The following is a 22159-nucleotide window of genomic DNA, read 5'->3' on the forward strand; positions in this document are numbered from 1 at the left end:
TGTCAAAAGACTTATGTAAAAAGCTTTTTTTTAAATGCGTGTTGTATCAGGTTTGGGAACCTCATTTGTCGCAAAAGGGGTTTTCGTATTTGTAGGGGCTGCTGCGGTTTCTGCGGTGGCTGGCTGCAAGCTGCCCCTGTCTTCTGTCCCGGTAAAATGGAATGCAAGCGTAAGTATGTGGATAAATCGGGTATCAGTTGGCAGCTGAAACGTCAGAGCATCAAAGGGCTGGCCTTGGCCATGCCTACGTGGGAAATGTGTCTCGGTATCCCAGCTGTGGCTAGCTTTTACCCGAGCGGCAAGTGAATCTGGGTCTAGACACCGGTCCAGAAGAAAAGCCCAAGGGACACATCCTTCCAGGCCTTTGCCTTTGTGCCTCCTGGGATGAAATGATCTAGAAAATCCCAACTTTCTGTACCGCTCTCGAAATGAGGTTAGGGGGTCAGTCCAGCCCCGTCAGCCAGGTTAATTCCCGCTCTCGGGGAGCTCGTTTCCCCGTCAGCGTGGAGGGTGTCCGCACGCTCCAGAGGGCTCTCAGCTCTGCGAGGCTGTTGTAGAAGTGCGTCCCCTAACCCGATGTCCTAACCGCTGCATCTCCAGCCCCTCCGGTTGCGTGTCCTGACTAGAACGGGTTGAACAATCCCAACGAGTGTAATTAACACAGATTATGTTGCAAAACCTGCTGTGGATAGGTTTGAGCTTCTTCCTCAGACCACACTCAAACCTCTGCTGTAGGACCTGAGCAGAAGAGGAGCTGCTCATAGTCGGAATAAATAGGATTTTCATGCTGGAGAGCACTCCCTGTATCCTATATGATCAGGGAATGTGGACGCTGCTGCCTGGGAGGAAAAGCACCGTGTCTGAACAAGCCTGATGTGCAGGTGCCGATGCGCTGAACAAGGCTGCCTTCTTGCACCCAGCAGAGATGGGGCTTAAGGACCAAATCCCGGCTCCCGAAGCCACAAAACTCCCCCCGTTCGAAACAGCGGGTTGTGCCCCAGAAGAGGAGTTGAGAGCAGCCGCCTTTTGAGGACCCGCCTCTGCGCGGCAGCCTCTTCGGGCGGAGGGGATAACGTGAGCCGATAACAAAACTCCGTTCCTCTCCCAGCAGGGTACGAGGCTCTTGCCGGGCGGAAGGAAAAACAAATTAGATTTAGAAATTGTTATTGTTTGAGCTTAACAGCGAGGCTGAAGTCAGCAGTTGGGAGTGCTTAGAGCTGAGTATCTGCGGTGGCGAAGGCAATAGCTTGGGGTGGTGGCTGGAAACGGGGTCCCCTGTGCAAGCGCCGTCCTGGCAGAGGGCTGGGGATGGCGGGGGGACCCGGCTGTCGTTGGAGGCTGATTTTTTTTTTTTCTAGCTTTCACTCTGCTTGTCCTGCTCAGGGGTGCCAAGGGAGCTGCCCACAAACCCCCATGGTGGGACATTAGGTAAAGAGCCCTCATCTTGTTCCCCAGGCAGGGCGAGGGTTCGGTCCCCAAGGTGTCCGGCGATGCCAAGGGGGGCTTTGTCCCAGCCCCGAGGAGGATTTAGGCTGGGGGGGGTGAAGGGCTGAATGCCCCCCATGCCACCAAGTTCCTGCTTTGTGCAGGGGGTCAGCACTGCCTCTCCATGGCAGCCGGTGGGGACAAGGAGGGTCCCCCCCCCTCTCTCCCGGCACTTTCCAGGCTGTCACTGGTGGCAGCCGTCGGCGCGGACGTTGGTGCAGCCGTTGCAGCCGTTGCAGCCGTTGCCTGGGAACAGCAGTTGGACGCGAACAGAGCGGGGACCGAAGCGGCGACCGGCGTGATGGTGAGCAGTGGGGTCCCCAGGGGGGTCTCCCGGAGCAGCGGGAGGATGGGACAGTTGGGGAGGCACCAAGGCCTGGAGGGGCTTGGGAACAGCTCTGCGGTGACCCCGGTGAGACCTGTGGGGCCGCGGCCATCCCCGAGCAGCCGTCCCGCCTGCCAGGGGCCAGAGGGAGGGTTTCTCCCGGGCCCCCTTCCCGCTCCAGTGAAAGCTCTCTGTGCACGAGGTTTCAGCGTTGGCTCAAATCCAGACCCGTGAAGCCGGAGAGGAACCAGTTGCCACCCAGGAGTAGCCCTGCTGCTTACGGGGACGGTGACAAAGCCCCATCTGAGGGGAAATGTCCGTGCCTGGCGCTGCGTGCAGGCAGGCGGGGAGGGAGCCTGATCTCAGCTGGAGTAACTGGGGCCGTGCTGGGCTTGCTTGTGCTCAGTGGGGGTGTTACTGGAGCTGAAAAGGGACTCTGGGACCTGTTTCCCAGCTTCACAGGTGCCCTTTCCTCCTGCTGGGCCAAACTCCAGGTCATTGTGCAGCCAAACCCGGGGGGGGGGGAGTATTTCAGAGCCTCTCTGTGCCCCAGCAGCCTGGAAGGAGGGTGAAAGTGAGGATGGATGGCTCATGTGAAATTACACCGGAGGAGCCAACCGGGGGAAGAGCAGGAGTAAGCAGCGAGCCCAAGGAGACATCCCAGGGTGGACAGACAGCTCAGGAGACGGCCGTGTTGCCCGAGCGGGCGAGGGCGGCACCACAGCACGCTCTGCCTGGGACAGGGTCTGCGGGCAGGTCCTGATGGAAGCAGAGCCCCCAGCTCCAGGACCAGAGGGTAATGTCTCCCAGACGTGATTTCTCCCGAGATGTCCCTGGGGAGGCAGAGCAGGGACCACACCAGCGGGCTCAGCGGATGCAGCGTCTCCGCGTAGTCTCGCTCCAGCCATCAATATTTGCTGAGCGCTTGAGAGTTACGTGAGCAGGAGGGACCGTGGCCTCGTCCCTGCGCTGAATGAAATGTTATCTTACCTCCCTTGGAAACAGAAACAGTGTCCAAACGAGGTTTATACCTTGCATGAGAGATTGCTATAGGAAATCGAGTAGCCCCGTAGGGAGAGGCGAAAGCTGGTGTGGAGCCCAAGAATGAGATTAAGCGGCCGGTGCCCCGATTGGGGAAAGCCTGTCCGAGGGCTGCTGTGAGCTCTGATGCCCCTGGGCTATTTAGTACATTTATTAACAGGTTGACAAGGGGCCGAGGAAGGTGGCGGTGGGATTTTTACCTTCGCTTTCTGTCTGCTTGCCAGGCAGCACGGGGAGAGGCACTGGCAGCAGAGCTGGGATCGCTGCAGAGCCCTTCGCAGCCATCTCAGCCCCAGTCCCAGGGCCTGATTCCCTTGTTTTTAACCTCAATTTGCCATCACTCCCTCTCCAGCCTTCAACCACGTGCCCTGTTGCAGCAATCATCAATAATGGGGGGGGGGGGGGGGGGGGAATAGTCAGGGGGTGGACAGCAAAAAGGCCAGAATTTTTGCCTTCAAAGGATCTATAGGTTAGTTCTGGAGGAGAAACATGGGCATCTTAGCCCAGGTGATAGGAGCTGCCCGGAAGAGGTGCTGGTGTGAGACACAGGATGCTGTGGAGGTAGAAAGAGGGCAAGACTAGATGTGCAGAAAGAGAAGCAACTGGTGGGGAACTTTTCCCTGGTACAAATCCACAGGCAGTTTAGGAGCAGAGGAGTATCCTGATAGCGGAGCCTGCCCTGAAAGTGATGTAGGTTGGATCTGAGACGTGCTGGGGTGTGTTCCCATAGCTGCGGACCAGCCCAGGAGCCAGCGTGCACTGAAACCTCTCTCCCTTTCCAAGGACCCCCTCGCTGCCGCCAAGGAGAAGGAAGGAGCACTGGAGGATGCTGGAGCAGATGCACCGTTGGGTCCCCTGTGGTCTCCTTCAGGGATGGGGATCCCAGGCACCCTGCCCAGCACCTGGGCTGGGAGGCAAGACACGACCACCTTGACGACTGCCCTGGGAGCAGACAGGGCTAGGACAACGCACCTGGAGGGTGCTGGACCCCCTGGACCACCCCCAGCACTGCCTGAGCCCAAGGGGGCCGTTTCCAGCCCTCGCTCAGGCTGCAGGGAGCAGAACACACAGCAGAGGAGCGAGGAGGACGATGGGCACGATGGCTCTGCCAGCTTGGTGTGGGCGGCCACGCCGGGGATGCTCTTCCAGGGGGACAAGCAGACCGGACTTCACCCCCTCGTGAGTATCAGTGGGCACGGTGCCACCGTGATGGTGGCAACAACCCGGCTCTCTCCCCCGGCTCTCTCCCATCACCCCAGAGGCGTTTCGTGGCTCTTTTGTCCCAGCTGCTAAGCGCCAGGGACAAAAGCTCTGCCTCTTCCCCGCAGAGCCTGTCCTGGGTGTTGGGCTACAACAGCAGCCTGGCCGTGCACAGCCTGATGGACAGCGAGGACCGGGTTCTTCTCCTGTACGTCTCCTCCCACACAGCGGTCATCCACGATGTCCCAGGGAACAGGCAGTACCACCTGCAGGTCTGGCACGCGGCCCGTGCATCTCCCCTTCCTCCTCCTCCCCTTCTCCTGAATTCTCTCCCTCCGTCTCTTTTCCCGGTGCTTGGGGGTCACCTATAACTGAATCGAGGAGCAGCCCGTGCAAAGGAGCGCATCGTTCTGCTCCCATGCCTGTTGCAATCCCCAACACGTGTTGGTGGAAGGCGCTTTGTGTCGCATTGCAGCGGTGACCACGAGCAGCGTGTGCAGCGTGGCCCCCCCGTCTCCGCCGCTTCTTGGCTCAGGGAGCCGCAGCCAGCGCAAGGCACAAGGATGGGGTGATGGGCTCGGAGGAGCCTGTGAAAAACGGGATGCCAAAGTTGGGCTGGAAGGATGAGAGTGGAGGACCCTTGGGAGGGAAGACATGGGGAGCTCATGAGCACAGCAGTTTGACTGCTCTGAACAGCCAACGGGTCTGGAGCTTCCGAGGCACTTTGCTGCTCGTCTTTCCCCAGGGCCACACGAATGTCATTTCTTGCCTGTGTGTGAGTGAAGACAGGCGCTGGGTTGCAACCGCGGACCGAGGGCCAGATGCTCTGATCATCGTGTGGGACTCCTTCTCCGGGTAAGCTCCCAGGACCCTCCTCTTTGGAAACCTCCTATGTCCGGTAAATGGCTCAGGACTGACTCCAGCCTCAGCTGGGAGTAAAACGGGAGAAATGTGGGAATGGGGTAAAGCAGCCAAAGGAGCTAAAATCAAACCAACGGCTTCATCGTCCTTGTATCACCCACACCCATGGGACACTGAGACGGGGCCGAGCTCCCCCAGACTAAGTACATCATGGCTCCAAGCTGTAGTATTTTCTTAAAAGATCACTGGCGAGTTGTTTCCCAGAGCCATTTACTTGGGAGGAAGGGATGGAGAGGACGTTGAGCATCAGCTGCGGTGCTGGCTGCTCCCGTGACAGCACCAGTGTTTGCAGACTCCCTCCCCTCCACGCAGAGCGGGGTGGGCTGTGCCGCGGATTTTGCCAAGCAATTGCCTTGAACCCGCTGTGCTGCTGTGAGTGCCCACAAGGACTTTGCTCCGTAGGATACCGGTGCGCACCATCTTTGAGAGTCATCCAGAGGATGGGGTCGGTGCTATTGCTATTTCGCAGGATGCAAAGTATTTGGCAACCATTAGTGCTGGTACAGTGCAGGTAAAGAAAGTATCTTCTCTTTCATAGCTTTGCAGGATAGATCCCTGGAAGTTTTTCCCAGCACAGCCAAGGGGAGGGGAGGATTCGGATGGGGAGAGCAGAAAAGAGGTTTGCAGAATGATGGCCTATTTTTGCGGAGGCATTGGAAGACAGATGTGGATTTGACTAAAGTGAATGCTGTGGAGTTGAGAAAATGGATCTTAAGTTGGGATAAAAGCTTCTGACTCCAATGCACTTGCATTGAAGCAATTTCTAGCATTATCCCCTGAAAGTAAGCGCTCTGCTGTCAGGCCATGTTGGGTTTATCCTGCCCCAGTCTCTTATGCCCCACCATCCCCTGCAGCGGGAGGGAATGGGGTTCACCTGGCTCCCCTGAGCTCCCAGAAAGCCACAAACATCCCTTGGTTTTCCATTCTCTGCCAGAGAGTTTGTGTTTGGAAGTGGACTTCGCCCACAGAGAAACCGGTGTGCAGCACAGAGCTGAGGCCTGAATTTGGGTATCAGGTGGGTGACCGCGGCCGAGGGGTGCAGAGGAGCGTGGCGGGGCTGGACCAGGCAGCTCCCTCCTGCGGCCCCGTGCCCCCATCCCGTACGGGGCTGCTGGCTGGAGGTGGGAGGCAGGATCACACCTCATCCCTGCTGCACCCCGATGCAGCGGAGCATCTCGGGGCCGTTATCACTGCTCCTCCGCTGCCCAACAGCCGTGGGACACGGAGGGGACCCTGGGGGGATGTCCTCCACTGCAGCCCTGGGACTGGCCCTGCCAGCTTGTCCCTGCTCACAGAGGAGGGAGCACAGCTCTGGGGTTTCACGGGGAATTTGGCCTCTGTTTTCAGTTCAGTGCAGGTGGTGAAGTGGGTTTTGGATAAAAGCAGATGTTTCACATGAAAGAATAAGCAGAAAGCATTGCTCGGCTTGGCATTAACGCGATTCTCACTTTTTACTTTCAGGATTATGTCATTTTTAACCCCCAAAATCCCTATGAGTTTGTCAGCAACAGCAAAACCCAGGTGATATTTTACCTGTGGGTAAGTAGGGACATGGGAAGTTGTGTTTCTGGTGCCAGACGCGCTCCCAGAGGGTGGGGAGGTGGCTTGGGAGGCTGCACGCTAGCGAGGCAGCATGGGCTGTGGGGCCAGATGTCTGCCCACGACTGGGGTTGCACTTTGCTTTGCAGATCTGCCCCTGCCCTCGCCCCCCGACTCCCTGCTCTCGATAGAGATGAAGGTGGTCTGGCCGGAGCATCGCTCTGCCTCTGCTCCCGCGCTGTCCCCTCTGGTCCCAGCCGTGGCGGCGATGCTCTCTGCCTCTCCCACCCGTGCTTTCCCCCGGGCCCTTTGTGTGCCTCGTGCTGGTCAGCAGCTTTTGGGAGAGGAGCAGGAGGAGGGAGAGGGTGTTTTGTGCTCTTGGGAAGGTCTTGGAGCCTTTCTGCCCCAGGACCCCTGCTTTGGTCACCACGGCGCGGGGCCGGTGCCCAGACGATGGGGCAGGGACACGCTGGCACTGCAGAGCACAGTTACAAAACACTTGTCCTGGACATTTTCTTTGCTTTCCCCAGGGCGATACCGGTTTGCAGTACGGCGCACCGCTCCTGAGCAGCCAGGTGAGCACAGGGGGGACCACAGCACGTCACCCTCTTGGTTTCCTCCTGGCAGCAGCACTGTCCCTTCCCATCCCCTTAAGCAAAAAACAGTGGCCACGTCCCCATCCTGTCCCCCTTGGTCTCCTGAAGGGACAAGCCAGGATTGCCTGAGCTGAGGTCAAGAGGGGTTCTCTCTCCCAGAGATGCCCCAGTGCATCTTCTCCTGGGGCTCTTGCCTCTGCTGGTCCTGCCATGGGACAGGGAGGGAATGTCACACGGAGGGACCAAGCAGGAACATCTCTGCTTGAGGAGGGAAGAGCCAGCACCCAGGACGAACGCATGGCCTCGCTGCTTTCTCTGCAGACCTTCAACAGCGTGGTGGGACACTTCGGCCAGTCGGTTTTTCATTTTAAGAACTCGCAAGCTCTGACGAGCACCTCAGCCGGGAAGCTGGTGGTGTGGGAGGCGGTCAGTCCCCGCACCCCCTCCAAGGAGCTGCGGGTCAAGCCGCACAGCATGAAGGCCACCAAACTGGTGCCTATGCAGAAGGACAGCCTTACGGTCCTCATGGTGTTTGAGAGGTAACGGGACGGCAGTTTTCAGTAGCCATAGGTGAAGTCCTCAGACATTTCAGCCGCAGAGCTAATGTTGATGAACTACGGCCAAGTGTTGCAGTTTTAAGTCACTTGGCAGCGTGCAAGGGCCAGGAAATTCATGCAGGAAAGTGCTGCTGATTTATGAGACGTTGCTCCGGCTTTTTTCACCAATTAATTTGGCTGGGGAAACAAACAAAAAAAAAGGTTGAAAACTCCCGGCAGTGTGATTCCAGCTCTGCTGGGGTAGCTCAGACGCGGCGTTGGCCATGGTCACGGAGGATCGTGGATGAGTCCTGCTCAGCCTCCTGGCCTTTACCGGCAGAGGGAGCAGACAGCCACCAAACGCCTTGACAGCCTTGGGGACAGGGCAGGGGACACTGCAGGGTCACAGCAGAGCCTGGTGGTTTCTGCACAGCCCTGGGCTTTCCCTCTGCACATCTGTACGGGGCTCTTCTCATGCATTTGTGCAGAGAAAAGGGGAAGAGATTTGCTTCTGCCCAAGGATGCTATCCAAGAAATATTTGGGAGTCCTCAATCAGTGTGCTGATTAAAAGCTTTCCCTTCCTCGCAGCTGCATAGTAACAGGTGATGTGAAAGGTCAGGTTAAATTCTACGACGGAGAGCTGCAGCTCCTTGCCTGCTACAGCCACAGCAAAGTGGGTCCCATTCGGTCCATCTCCTTCTCCAAAACTCTTCCTGATCCTCCTGGTGCCTCCCCAGCCTGCTCCACCTCCTGCACCGCCAGCAGCCAGCCCTTCGTTGCCAGGTGAGTGCCCCTTTATAAACCCGGGGTCTTCTCCTGCATTTGCTCTACAGCTTGAAAGCTGGGGAGATGGTCAGCTGAAAGCCGCCCCATGGGCTTCTGCTTGGGCTGGAGCAGGGTTCAGCCCGGTACCCAGGCTTCTGGGCAGGGCAGGGACGAGGAGGGAACGTGCCCCTTTATTCCCCTTCTCCGCAGATTTTCAGTTTGGGTGTTCGTCCCACCTGCCCACCAGAGAGAAGCGGGGGGGGGTTCTCCTGGGCAGCCCCTCTCCGCCTGCAGCCCCCAGGCATCTCCCAGCAGCCCCCAAAACCCAGGTGGGCTCCAGCACATCCTAAATTCTGAACTTGATGTGACGCCTTGGCGCAGGTGAGAGAAGTGTTAATGCGGGCACGGAGATGATCAGCTGGTCCCAGGGCGCGCAGCTCCTCTGTCACGTACCCAGCACACCAGGCAGTGCTAATGCTGAGCCTCCAGCTCCTGCTGGGCCCCTTAATCTCACCCCCGCCCCCCAAACCCCTCCCGTGGATGACTATTTCCAGTTAGACTTTATCGTGGCTGGGCAAGCTCATCTGGGAAGTGGCGGTGCGGAGGCTGCCCCAGCGGCGATGCCACCCGTGCTGGGTTGCACCACATGGACTCGGGAGCCTGGGACAGCCCCAGCCCGGTTGCCGGCCCCTCTCAGCCCCTCTGCGTGACATAGCTGTGTCTGAGGATTTATAGGAAGTCTGCAGGCCAGATTAAGCTGTTCTGCGGCTCAATCCAGCCTGCAAACTGTACGTCTGTCACGCCTGCTAAGGCTCTCCTGGCAATGTCTGTCCTTAGTCGCACGTGTTTTCCAAAGAGCCATGTGGGACGGATTCCTCTCCAGCCTGCAGCAGCGCCCTGGGGAATGGTTTGGTTTTCCCTGTCGGTCTCAGTTGTCTCACCCCTCTTCCCGGGTCGCTGCTGCAGCTCCTGCCGCTTGCAGCTGCTCTGGGCAGCACAAAAAGCAGAAAACCAAAGGGGAAGCCTTGAGCCTGCTCACCTCAGCAGGCTGGTGGGATCAGGTATGGCTGAAGAGCCCAGCTAAGGCATGCAAGAGGCGCAGCATCCTTCAGTGCCCAGGCCAGATGTGCATAAACCGACGGCTGTCACGGGCCAGCTAGCAAAAGAGGCTGCCGTTTCCCCACTCGTGCTTCCCATGTGATGCAGCCATGCGCATCTGTCTGTGCCACTCTTAGATCTCTGTGTGGTCCTCTCTTGACCCTCTGCTCTCAGTCCAGACCCTCAGGCGGACTGACGACCATACATATTTGCTCTGTAACGTGCATAATTATTCAGATGTCTGCTTTACATATCACCAATTATGCAGCGGGACCCTCTTCGCTGCGCTGCGGTCGGCGCGGCTGAGCGAGCATACAGGCAGCCGCTCTGTCTGCGGTGCGGGTCTGAAACTGTCCTCTGACCTTGTCCGTGGCAGCGCGGTCAACATGGAGCCACTGACAATGGTGGCATGGAGACATGTGAAAGGACTATTCAGAGTATCCTCAATTGCTCATTTGTCTGTCTCACACACCAGTGACTTGCAAATGGCAAAAGCTACCCAGATGTCATTCATCTTCTGGCTTGCCTACCCGAGTAGAAAATGGAACTGGCTCCAGTGTCTTCCCCGGGAGATTTACCAGGTCATGAATACAAAGTGCCACCTGCCTCCCAGGTCAAGAAGTGTTTGCATATTGCATATCGCAAAATATAAGTGATTGTCCAGCTAAGTTGCCAAAAAGAGACTAATGTGTAATATAGCCTGGAGGGACATGAGCCAGCTAGTCTGATTCATCAAATTCTGTTCCTCTCACACTAAACAGGAACTTTATCCTTTCAACCTCTGATGCAACTGTGCTCCATGTTGCAACAGACAGGACAAACTTTGAAAAAGTCATGGAAGAGGCAAAGAAAGCTGTGAATGCCCTTGCCTGTCACCCCCGGCAGGCACTCGTTGCTGTGGGGAGTCACTGTGGGCTGCTGAAGGTGTGGGACTACCAGCAGACCAAGTACCTCGTTAGCAGGATATTCACCCAGGCCGGCATCCAGTGCTTGTCCTACGACCCTGAAGGTATCCTGGTCTCATGACCTCCCCATGTGCCAGGCTCTGGTCTTCCCGGGAAGAGCGATCGTGCTGTGAGAGTTTTCTGGCATGCTTTTCAGGTTATTTTCTGGCCGCTGGTTTTACTGATGGAAGCGTTTATGTCCTCGATGCCATTTCCCTTCAGTCCAGCTGCAAAGAGTTCAAGTTCTCGCATGGTCCCGTGACTCATATTAGCTTCTCTCATGATTCGGAGTACCTCGCAACTGCTGTAAGCTTGTTTTTTCCTCTCGGTGATTTACGTGCGCTGCTCGTGGCACGGCTTTTGGTGGGACTGGGAATTGCCGGCCATCCTGCGAGGCACAGCAGAGCGAGCGGTGTGGAGGGCTGTTCCTCCCCAGGGACTTCGTGTCTCTGAAATACTTTTCCTGGCTTGAAGAGTCACTCTGTAAAAACGTCACCAGTCACAGCCGCTCCAGAGACCTGGTGCAGGCAGCATCCCGTTGCTAACTTTAGTGACAAGCCTTAGCTCTGCGTCCTTCTGCAGAAAGGGCTGGAGTGGGGATTTCCTCCTGGCTGGAGCACCCCAAGGGGGGTTGCTCCCTTGGTCCCACATATCGGTGTAGAATTGTTGAGGCAGCACTGAAGCAGTTTGGCACAGGGTTTGTAGCAACTGGTGATAATCTGTAGAAAGAAAAAGGCTCTCCCTTCACGCGCGGATGCCAGGGCGCAGCAGTGGGAAGCATCTTCCTTGTGATTTCTGGGGAGTCACTGAACTTGATTTACTGCCCCTCCGCTGTGAGAGCACGGCAGGGAATGCCCACCAGCCAGCTAGGATGCTCTGGCCAGGCTGAGGACCGCAGCGGTGCTGCCCTTGGGAGCAGCTGCCCAAACCTCTCTGACCCGGTGCTTTATCCTAGCTGTGACTCTAACCCTCCTGCTGGGACTCACAAAACCGAGAGGGCCGAGCTAAGCCCGGAGGGGACGTGCGGGGCTGCCCACTGCCAGCCAGGGAACGTGCGCAGCGATGGTGGCTCAATGACCTTCGTGCTGTCGTTCCAGGATGAGAAATACTCAGTGACTGTTTACAAGAGAGTCCTGCAAAACGGGAGCAGATGCTGGGAACACTTAGCAGGGCTGCACTCCCACTACAAACCCATCCGGAGCATCCTCTTTGGGGTTCAGTTAGACAGCAACGAGCCCAGGCTCCTGAGCCTTGGGGAGGACCGGCAGCTGGTAAGTCGATGTGAAAGGTTAAAGGATAGTGGAGCTTTGCCGTTAAAGTGGGGGCCTAGACAAGAGCATCAAGGGAGACTCAGTCTTTGGTTCTGCAGCTCCTAACCTTCTCCCCACCAGCTCCGTCTCGGTGGGTTGTTTCGCAGCCTGGTTTCAGGGCAGATCTGCCCAGGGTTCAGGGCTGAGGCTCTGCTGCTGCGGACTGCTCGCCCCAGCTGCTTCACGAGACACTAGATCCAGTTAATCCAGAAGGTCCAGGGTGCTGGCAGACCACAGGGGAGTTGCTGTGTTTCCTTGTCTTCCTTCCAGGTTGAATACGACCTGAAGAGCAGCAGCCAGGACCACCTGGTGGTCTTGCACAGGGACCGGGTGGAGCAGGCTGCTGTGCCGCTGTGCTTGGCCTGGTACCCACAGCTTAGCACCGAGTCCTTTATCCTCACTGCCAACAACTACTACAAAATGAAGCTCTACAACACGACGACCAAAATGTGCAGGTAGAGGAGAGATTCACGGCTACCACTGCCTGGGAGATCCATCCTAACTCCATGTTCTCCTCTGTCTAATGTCTGCCCTGCTCCCACCCATGAGTATGTGTTTGCCCATCCGTGACGCAGATAGCGGGATGACTCCAGGGCTCCCAGGTTGCTCCATCCTTGTGTCCACTCTGCTGTCCACTAGTGTGTCATCTAGTAAAGTTGTGGCTGCAGGTGGGTCTCAGCCCACCCAGCACGTTGGACTTGAGACACAGCAGTTGGATGTCAGATAAAGAGACAGGAGCCCACACGAACAAAGCACAAGGACTGAATGATTCCTGATCACTAAATTCCTCTCTTAGCCCCAGCGTGGTCCCTTCTAGCCAGGGACCCTGTCCTATCCTGTCCTCTCAGCCAGCAGTGCAAAGCCTTTGCACCCGCCACACCTTCCCATATCTACCCATCCTGGTGCACAGCAGCCGTTCAGAGATTGAAAAGGTTTTGTGAGCCCTAGAATGGATAAAAATGTTGTTTGCCTTTAGAAAGACCCTTCTGGGACCGACCTATGGCTCCCCGTTGGAGAAGATACAAATCCTCCCAACCAAAACCACTACGGACCCCCACAAACGCTATCTGGTGTACATTACAAAGGACAAGGTATGGAGTCCCATCTGCCCCAGCTGTACGAGACCCCCCACCTGTAGAGGTGGTGGTCCCTGGGGGAATTTCACTGCAGACAAAACCACGCGTACGCTGGTCCTGCCTGAGGGCTGAGCGAGCTCCCAGGACCAGGGCGCAGCCCTCCTGCGGGATCCCCAGCCCTCCCAGGTCCCCCCTTTCCTTACAGGTAGGCTTGCAGGTTTTGCCTGTTGATGGCAACCCCCACAAGTCCTCAGCTTTCATTTGCCACCCGGATGGTGTCTCTGACCTTGCTAGCTCCTACGACGGACACTACGTCTTTACAGCAGGGGGGGACGACTGCACTGTCATGAAATGGGAGGTCAACCTAAAGTGAGTACCGCAGGAAGGAGAAAGGAGTCTTGTTACGGCTTTCCACAGCTGCTTGGCCAACACAGCTGAAGCAAATGTTCCCCAGCATTTACACTGAGAATGGGGCTTTTGTCCTAATAGTTCTCTGTTTGTGTCCAGAGGAGTTAAAGGCAGGTCTCCCAGCTATTTCTGCCCTTATCCCGGTGTATAGGGTGGTGCTGCACGGATGGGGCAAGGCAGCAGGGTGCTGCACGGGGAGCGTTTCTTTGCAGGACTCTCTTGAGCACGGGTCCTTTTGGGGCAGGTGACAAAGCCCTGCAGCTTCACTCTCCTTCCACAACATCATGCCCAAGGCCAGGCCAACAAACCGTATCCGGCTGGGCGGGTCACAGGGTGGAGGACAGGTCCCAGCGTTCACGCAAGCAGGAGACCCGCCACTCGCTGAGAGGAACGTGAGTCGAGGCTGGCAGCATCTCTGCTCAACCCTGGGGGCTGCCAGCTCCCGGACACATGGCCTGCAACTGGGTTTGTTAATAGCGGGGCCTCACGCCCTGTGTTCACACAGGCTCTCCGAAAGCCCTAGCCCAGCACCTACAAACAGCTCAGCTCGGTGGGCACGTGCTGGGGATGGTGGCATGGCAGTGGGGTCAGCCCAGATTGCAACGACCTGTTGGGCCCCAAGCAGCTACATGGGGTGGCAGCTGAAACAGGAGGGACACGCTTTTTGGGGGGGCTTTGCTCCTCTCTGTGTGATGTAGCCACATAGTCAATAGTGGGGATTGAAGCAGCAGACCTTGCAGGCGGTGGCCATAGCGCCTATAAAATACTCCAGACTGGGAAGTGGTACCCAAATGGTAAGAAGCTGAGCAGAGGATTTTCTGGTCCTTGTGAGGGCCTGGCCGCTGTGACGGGGGATTGTCGGGGTTAGGCAGGGGATCAGAGGAGTGGCACTGGCTGCAGGAGGAGCGTATGGGGTGGCTGCTGATACAAAAGTGGCTGCTCTCCAAATGGGATAGGCCAGCATTTACTAGGAAATCCCTTCTGCATTTGAAGACTGGATTTAGGACAAGCCACCTTAATCCTATAAAGCTTTCCTTACATGAGTAAATGGGCTGCAGTAAATGGGGTGGCTGGAGGAGTGAAGGCTGCTTTTGCAAACGAGGATTTCCAGGCTCTGGCCCAGAGTGTCAGCGATAAACCCTGCCAGGTTTCTTCTGTCTTTGGAAGTGTGCGATTTCCCTCTGCCAGCTCCCCGAGCAGCACTGCCAGACGCGTGCTCCCACGTGGCAGGCGGGTAACACGGCAAAGGCAGGATATATATTTTGGTTTCTTTGCATGTCAAGGACCAAAGCTGCTCATTGCAATGCGCGTGCAGGGCAGAGGGCTCTCCCCTCATGAGCGTGGCTGCAGACGCCCGGTAGATACACGTGTACATCGAAAGGGAGCAGGCAGCTGCGAGTGAGCTGAAAACTGCCAGGCCAGCGCAGAGCAACTTCGCACCTCAAGGGCTGGAAAGGAAGCTTAGCCCTTGTCGGAGCTAGAAAAGATAGTGTGGCATGGTCTCTGTCGGTGTGTGGCTGGGTTTTTTTATCCTGGATGTCACCCTACTAGCACAGAACGCGTCTCCTGGTTTCTGGCAAATCAACCCCACTGGAGCTGGCTTTTAGCCCTTGCTCCTATTTTTGCCTTTTGGAGTGCACTGAACCAGTGAAACACCATTGCCCCTCACCGTCCTAGGACAAAGGCTTCGTGGTTAAGACACACGCTGGTCCTGCATAAAACATTTCTTGCAGGTACTGCTCGCTCAGAGGAGAGCCCAAAGGGTGCTGAGCCAGCTCACCTTCGCATACCAGAACAAAGGAAACCTGGGTGGGAAAGCAATGGGCTTATTTATTTTCTTTTCCACTTTGTGTGGCTTAAGCAGTCGGGGGTCAGAATAAGCGACATTTTAAGGAAAGCAATAGAATATAAATGATCCTTCTTTATAATGGTTGGCCAGGGTCCAGGCAACATTGCATTTCTGTGTAATTTATTTTCGGCGCAAAGCTCTTGATGAGCTAATTATCATTTTATTGCTGCTTCTGGCATCTTGTGTATCTCCACTGTGTTTAATACCCAAATAACTTAATTATGAAAAAAGCATGAAGCTTGCAAAAAAACCCAGTGGAAGCAGCACTACAGAGGTGTGTGAAAGCTGCAGCCTTGCTGCCAGGCGTGGGGTATTATGTGGCAATGCTACGCCGTGATTGCGCTACCAGGCTTGGTTTCCTTTTTCATCTGCACGAGCCGAACAGATTCTTTTGGCTCCAACTGCCTATGAAATTGAAACAAAGAGGTGGCACTCAGATGCTTTCAGTTTAATGTAGACTGCACCTGCGACAGTCACCCGTTACAGCAGAGGAAGTAGCGTAATGGATTGCACTGAGTTATTGGGGAAGAATGTGTTAGATCAAGGAACAGGGAGCTTAGGTTTGTGTGGTTTATTGCAAACACCAAGCCCCAGCCCTCTCTGCATGTTCAAAATGCTGATCTAGCTAATTCATCTCCCTCAATGTCTCTATAAGGAAGCAGAAAAGCTAAATGCCAGACACCAAGCTCAAGTCCATGGAAAAGCTCCTGGCTCCCAGCCCTGTGCTCATTCCACTAAACAAGAGGACCATTCAGTAATAATTAATTCCCACACTGTGCTATTGTATGTAAAACCTGGGTATGAAATATGCTGTAGAAGTGCAGGCTGATGATAAAATAGCACACGGTTCAAGGCAATGCTTTTCTTTCCTGAATTCTGAGGCCCAGGGATTTTATTTATTTATTGCAAGTGCCTGTGAAGAATGACTAGAAAGGGAAACATGAAATCTCGCCTCACATGAACCCTTCCTGTACCTTCTTGTCTCTGCTTCTGCCAGTGCCTTGGATGCTGCTGCTTCCCTGGGTGGGGAGGACTTGACCCCATTCTACAACCTACTGGATGGCGGCAGAGAAGGTGAATTCTTCAGGGTAATTATGCTCCCCGTGAACGCTGTCTGGCAACATCTGGTTGGAGTTTAAGATTCATTTATACAGGCGTGACATTTCTTTATTTTTTTGTCCAGCTCGCCTGTAACAGCAATCTCATTGATATGCCTGTTAGTAAATCTTAAAAGAAGTCTTATCTTCCGTGCCTGTTGGTAACTGAACTTTACAGTATCTTGTTTGAATCCCTCGCAGGAACTGGAAGACTATTTTTACTACGCACAGCTGCGCAGCCATGGTATCGATACGCTGGAGACCAGACAGGTGTCAACGCATATTCCCTTGGAGGAAATTCCTTCTGTAATGAGAGCAATGGGATTTTATCCATCAGAGGAAAAGGTCAGTTGTTTTTATTGTTGTTATTAAAAGAAAAAAGAGCAAGATTGATTGCATTTAGCAAGTGTCCCGAGGGCCAGATTCTGACCATTGTCATGTTGGATGGCTCCAGAGTATATTTGCTGGCTTTCAATGTGTTTAACTTGGTCTGCATCAATATGGTGCATCAAAGTGGTCAGAATCTGGCAGCTAATTCCTGAAAAAGTAATGATTCCTCACTAGAGAGCTGGGCAACCTCAGAGGCAGGCTGAACAAACCTGGGATCTGATGGTTCAGAAGTGTTCAACAAAAGATGACCTCAGGGTCTGCTGGAGGTTGAGTGCTTTGCCACCACTGCAGAGGGTGGGTTTCTTCAGAAGGTGAACTGAGAAAGTTAAGGAATTAATCTTCAGCTCCCAAGGGCAGCAGCCTCCAACCTTCCAAAGTCCATGGGCTAAGGTACCTTGTGTGCAGGCAGCAATGTGCTTTGGTCTCTCTGTGACTTCTGCTAGTGGTTGAGCTGCTTTACATGCAGCATCTGGTTGCTGGGCTATGGGCTGAGTCCCTCCAGGTCGGATGGAGACTCAACCAGAGCGTCCTATATGTGTTACCAGCGGGGTGGGAATGTCCAGCTCCATGCAATCGCTCATTTGGACATTGACAGAGCCTCTTTTTCTTGTTCTGCCTGGGACTGATGAAAGAATGATTTTAGATGGAGAGAGCAGCTTTTATTCCCATGGAACTTAAAGCTCTTTCATAACTGATAAACTCTGCAGAAGCTCTCTCTGAGCTTGCCTTTCAGATTGCAGCAGCGGAGCTTCCTATCAAACATTTCTCAAGAGCTTTTTAGCTTCAAATTTTACAGTAGACAAAGACAACTGATTTAATAAGGGTGCTGCTTCTTCCCCTTTTGTGGCTGTTTCTACAAGGCAGTTTGTACTGTATACAAATCTCATTTGTAATGTTGTAACCCGGTAAAAGGGTAATTAAAGCACATACAAAAAAAAAAATTACTGAATCTCATGCAAGGAGATTTAAATAACGATCTCTTTGCACCAGCTACAGCCCTCCAGTGCAGGAGGGGTTCTCCCCAGGGAAGCGGTACATCGCTGTGCTCCCTTCATCTTTCTGCGGGGGAGGCTGCGTTCATCTCTGCCATTGCACAGGAACCCCACAGGCTGCTGAGATGGTGCAGTGAGTCAGTGCCACCCCATCTGCCCGGGCACACTCTCTGCCAGGAGAGCCAGCAGATGGGACGCAGGACCTTTGCCACAGCCACCACCTAACAGACTTGCTTTGGAGCCCCCGCAACCAGCAAATGTTCGCCTGAGTCGCGACTGCTTTGCCCTTGTGTCAAGCTGTGGTGTTATCCCCTTGTACTTTGTTAGATCTTTTCCTTGGCTCATTACATTTTTGCCTCTTGGGGACAGAGAGGACATATTCCCCTGGGAAATGCCTCTGGAAGAATAACTGTTAATCCCCCCCCCCCCCCCCCAGCCCCAAATCAAAATGGAAATAGCATTTCAGGCATGGAAACAGAGGTGCTAAGCTGCTGTGAAACCAGGCAACCTACAGTCTGCTTCTCAAAGCAGGCAGGACAGTATTAAACTCCAGAGAGAAAGTTCATATCTCTCTAGAGTGTTTTAATAGAGGAAAAGCAGGAGGGAGAAAAGGCAGCTTGGGCTGACTAGCAAAGCTTTTGGGAATTGGTGTTTTTCTTTTGTAGTTCAGTGGGGCTCATAAAAAACCTAATCCCAGATCAGCCAGAGCTGAGTGAAAATGACTGTTCTTGCCTGGCGTGACATTCGCTACAGGAAAAATATAAGGCTGAGATTTCCCTCTTCTCCGGGCTTCATTCAGTGGAAAAACTTGTGACACAAGGACAAAGGCCCAAGGCTGAATGCAAAGTCCTCCCCAGGGAGATCTTGCATCAGCTTCCCTTCCCGGGGAGTAGCAGGCTTGGTATGTGTTGGCACAGGGAATTCGCCCGGCATTTCTCTGCTGCCCATGTATCTCCAAAGGGGCTGCCTCTTGGAGCACAAGTACAATAAGGCATGGAGCAGATCCTGCCTTTCGGACACACATCTGCACAGTTGCCAACTGGGCTGACTCACAGCACCAGACTTCAGGAAAACCACTAGTATCCAGCACAGCCGGTGCTTGCCCGTTTGCCTGAGAGAAGAGTGAGTGATCCAGCTGTGCAGGATGTCAGCCCCACTGAGCACATTTCAGATTTGGCTTGTGCAGCGGCAGAACTGCACCAGACGCGTGTCGGATTGGGGCGGGGAAAGATTGCTTATGCTGGCCAGGGTGTGTATGTACTGTGCGCAGCCTGGTTATTTTATATTAATATATATTAATATATATTAAAGCTGGGACTTTCATGCATGTACTTTTGTAGTGGGCCAACCACTATTTACTGGTTTGTGGTTTGCCTGCCCATTGTCCCCAGAGTGGAGAGACAGCTGTGGCAAAGGTACCGGTAACAGCTGCAATGTCACCAAGCGCCTAGCATAAGAAAACAGAGGAAATCCAAAATGACTACTTATCTGCCACCCCCGTCTTTACCTAATATTGCCACAACAAGAAGCGCGTAACCGTTAGCCATGTCCATCCTCAGCTGCTGAGTGCTAGCTTATTACTGGGATATGGTCACGGCATCTGTGGTACCAGTACGTGAACGATCACGGTACATTGGCATTCATGAGATCGGAAACTGGCCTGATGCTTTTCAAAAAGAAAACGTATAACAACCTGTCTTGCCTTGATCTTTAGATTGAAGAAATGATAAATGAAGTAAAATTCAGCAAGTATGTGGATACTGGAGAACAAGTGACAAAAATCAATTTAGGGGATTTTATCAAACTTTATATAAATCATCGACCTGCACTTGGCTTGTCAATGAAAAAAATACAACGAGCATTTCAGGTTCTTGGTTATGATAATGAGAATGGAGACAAAGTTATTGACAGAGGAGACTTACTGTTGCTGCTTCAGTGCAGAGGTGAGTTATTTCTTTTCTAATATTAGTTTTATGCTTGCTAGTTCTGCCTTCAATTTCAGCACGTATTCACTGCAGCAAAAAATTAATCTGGAACTATAGCTTGGTAACCAGGGCAGGCGTGTGGAGCCACCTGTCTTACAATTTTAGATTGAATAATCACATCTATTGTCTCAGCTGCACTTCTTGTACTGCTCTGGGAATCTCTGCTGGCCTGAAGTATCTTGTCTATCAAATGATGAGTATGGATCTTGGCAAATTGTATCCTTCTTCCAATGTACCCTTATCTGAATCACTGTTCTCCCTTCCAGTCACACAGTCTCCAGAAAGGTAGTATAAAACTGAAAAAGAGGGGGACAAGAAAGAAGGGATGAAATTGGCCAGTCCCAGACTGCATCTGTGTGAAAGACTGAAAAGAGGGATGGTTTAGTTCAGCTGAATCAGAGGGAGTTCTGTAAAGGCATGTATAAATACCCTTATGGCCGATGCTATGGGGGGGTAAATAACAAACCTCTATTGCCTTGCTCCTGTTGTAAAAACAGGGAGCATTTAGTGCAGCATTAAAACAGGTAAAGGGAAATGCTGTTTTACTCAGTACATCACCTGCCACAAACCCCTTGCCACAAAGATCCTTGGAAACCAAGGATTCGACCAGTGTGAGAACGGTTAGTTATTTATATGGATGGTATGAACATCCATAAATAGATAGAACAGTTTCATAACGGATCTATAACCTTATGCTTCAGGGCATGAGCCAACCACAAACCGGGAACAAGTGCTATGTCCAGGTTATTCCAGGATACTAGATCAAGACTTTCCTGCACCTTCCTCTTCCTCCTCTGCGTGGAAATGGCTACAGCCGTGGACATGGGGCGACACAGACTGTGGTCTGTCCTATGCCACAAATTCTTCAGTGAGAATAGAAGCTCAAGCCCCTGCAAGTGCAGTGTAGCCTAACCAGCCGTCTGCAAAAGAATTTCTCCCTTTGATAAATATTTTGCCCCAAAATGCAATATGCAAGAACAATTTTCCTTAGGATCAACACTTTCCTGTGTTTGGATCACGCATTTCAATTGGTGATGTGTACCTCTGTATCTCAGAGAAGCCGAATCCTCTTTCAAACTGTCCTGTTTCATTTGTACACTGTTCTTGTTCGAGTTGCCTTCTAGTTTTTGTGCTAACGACACCATAACCCAAGAGGCTGGTTTTGCTTTGATGTGTACAGGAGAGCATATAACAGAGGACGAGCTGGCGCAGTGTCTGACCACCCTGCTGGGCAAGCATCCTGGGGGAGGAGGATCTGAACCGGACACCTACGATCCCTCAGGTACAGGATTAGCATTCCACACAGCACAGAAGCAGGATCGCTTCAGTTCCCAAATAGAATAATTTAAATTGCAAACCCATTACCCTGTTAGGCCAAGAGCTGTCAAAAACGCTCAGACGGGATTGCAAAAATAGTCATAGAGCTATAGATTGTCCTTCATCCACGCAGCGATTGCATGGGTGTATCTAAAAATAAATGAACAATGAAATATAACTGGGACCTGACAAGATTACATTGCTGGCTTGGAACTGAAATTAGAAACACACAGTGGCAGGTTTACACGCCAAAGTCCACAGGCAAATAGGAATCCTACAATATGCAAATTACAGTGTTGATTTCATCCAGGCGGCAATGCCCATTGTAACGGAGCTGTTGATAACTACTGCATTTGTCCACAATTTATGTCCCAGTCTACACCAGTCTAGAACAGCAAATTACAGTGTTGATTTCAGCCAAGTGCCATTGCCCATTGTAATTGGAACCGCTGGTAAGTGCCACGTTTTTGTACAATTCATATCCAAGTCCACAGCAGTCCAGAACAACATCTGGTTAGGGCCATTGGCAACGGGCCGCACGCAGTGAAGGTGCAGCTCCTGAAGGGAACTGCCTAGCACCGCAAAGCAACTTTGAATTCCCTGGATTCCTTGGGATCCTAAAAATCACATCAAATCGCCGGAGTGTAAAAGTTGGCCCCTTGACCCTTCTGAGGCAGGGACCTGCTGCAAGGTGAGACTCGCAGCCTCACGGATTCAGCAGATTCAATCCCTGATACGAATGCATCAAGTATTAAGCTGGTAAACCAATACTTTTTCACGATGACTTTGTACATCTTTAAAAGCATTCCATCTACTTACTGCTGCTTATAAATTTTACTGATGTGGAAAGCCATTTTTACATTGTTACTGTGTGTTTTGTGTTCTTGCTACTGCTGTCCAGGTGCAGCAGCTTTGATTGAAGAAGAAATTCCAGAGGAAATCACAGCAGAGATATTCGCTGCTGACATTCTTGGCTTACCTATTGCTGAACGAGAAAAAAATGAATGGAAATAAAAAGAGAGATGAATCTTTGGTCTACGAAGACACAGAAGCATAGCTGCCACAGAGTTTCCTAGTTGTTTCTACTTTCCAGCCTCGTCTCCTCGACTACCTTCAAAATTTTTATTTTGTGTTTATTAAAAAGTAAAGATCACATAGTTTCCTATTAATCAAACTCTAGCATAAGCCCCCAGTTCAGCCCATGCCACAAACCTACGGGATCAAACCTACGTAGGGAAACAGCGGGATGGCTGTAAAGACTGAAGCAGTAGTTGCCACATTGTC

The 22159-nt window shown here is 53.1% G+C and overlaps 1 protein-coding gene across 1 annotated transcript; it reads left to right on the top strand.

The window, feature by feature from the left end:
• The first annotated feature begins 156 nt into the window (after positions 1-156).
• On the top strand, positions 157-21942 carry CFAP251 (cilia and flagella associated protein 251). The gene is given in 25 exon segments (XM_059827924.1): positions 157-248; positions 1666-1789; positions 2364-2516; positions 3635-3744; positions 3889-4030; positions 4180-4323; positions 4797-4906; positions 5375-5483; positions 5907-5987; positions 6434-6511; positions 7042-7086; positions 7429-7646; positions 8233-8427; positions 10269-10516; positions 10609-10757; positions 11549-11722; positions 12032-12216; positions 12738-12852; positions 13043-13206; positions 16092-16182; positions 16393-16536; positions 19288-19516; positions 20739-20840; positions 21777-21880; positions 21882-21942. Coding segments are annotated over 25 exon segments (3357 nt in total). The 3' UTR covers positions 21933-21942.
• The last annotated feature ends 217 nt before the right edge of the window (positions 21943-22159 follow it).

This window comes from Gavia stellata, chromosome 21 (assembly GCF_030936135.1).
Source record: "Gavia stellata isolate bGavSte3 chromosome 21, bGavSte3.hap2, whole genome shotgun sequence".
Taxonomy (NCBI): domain Eukaryota; kingdom Metazoa; phylum Chordata; class Aves; order Gaviiformes; family Gaviidae; genus Gavia; species Gavia stellata.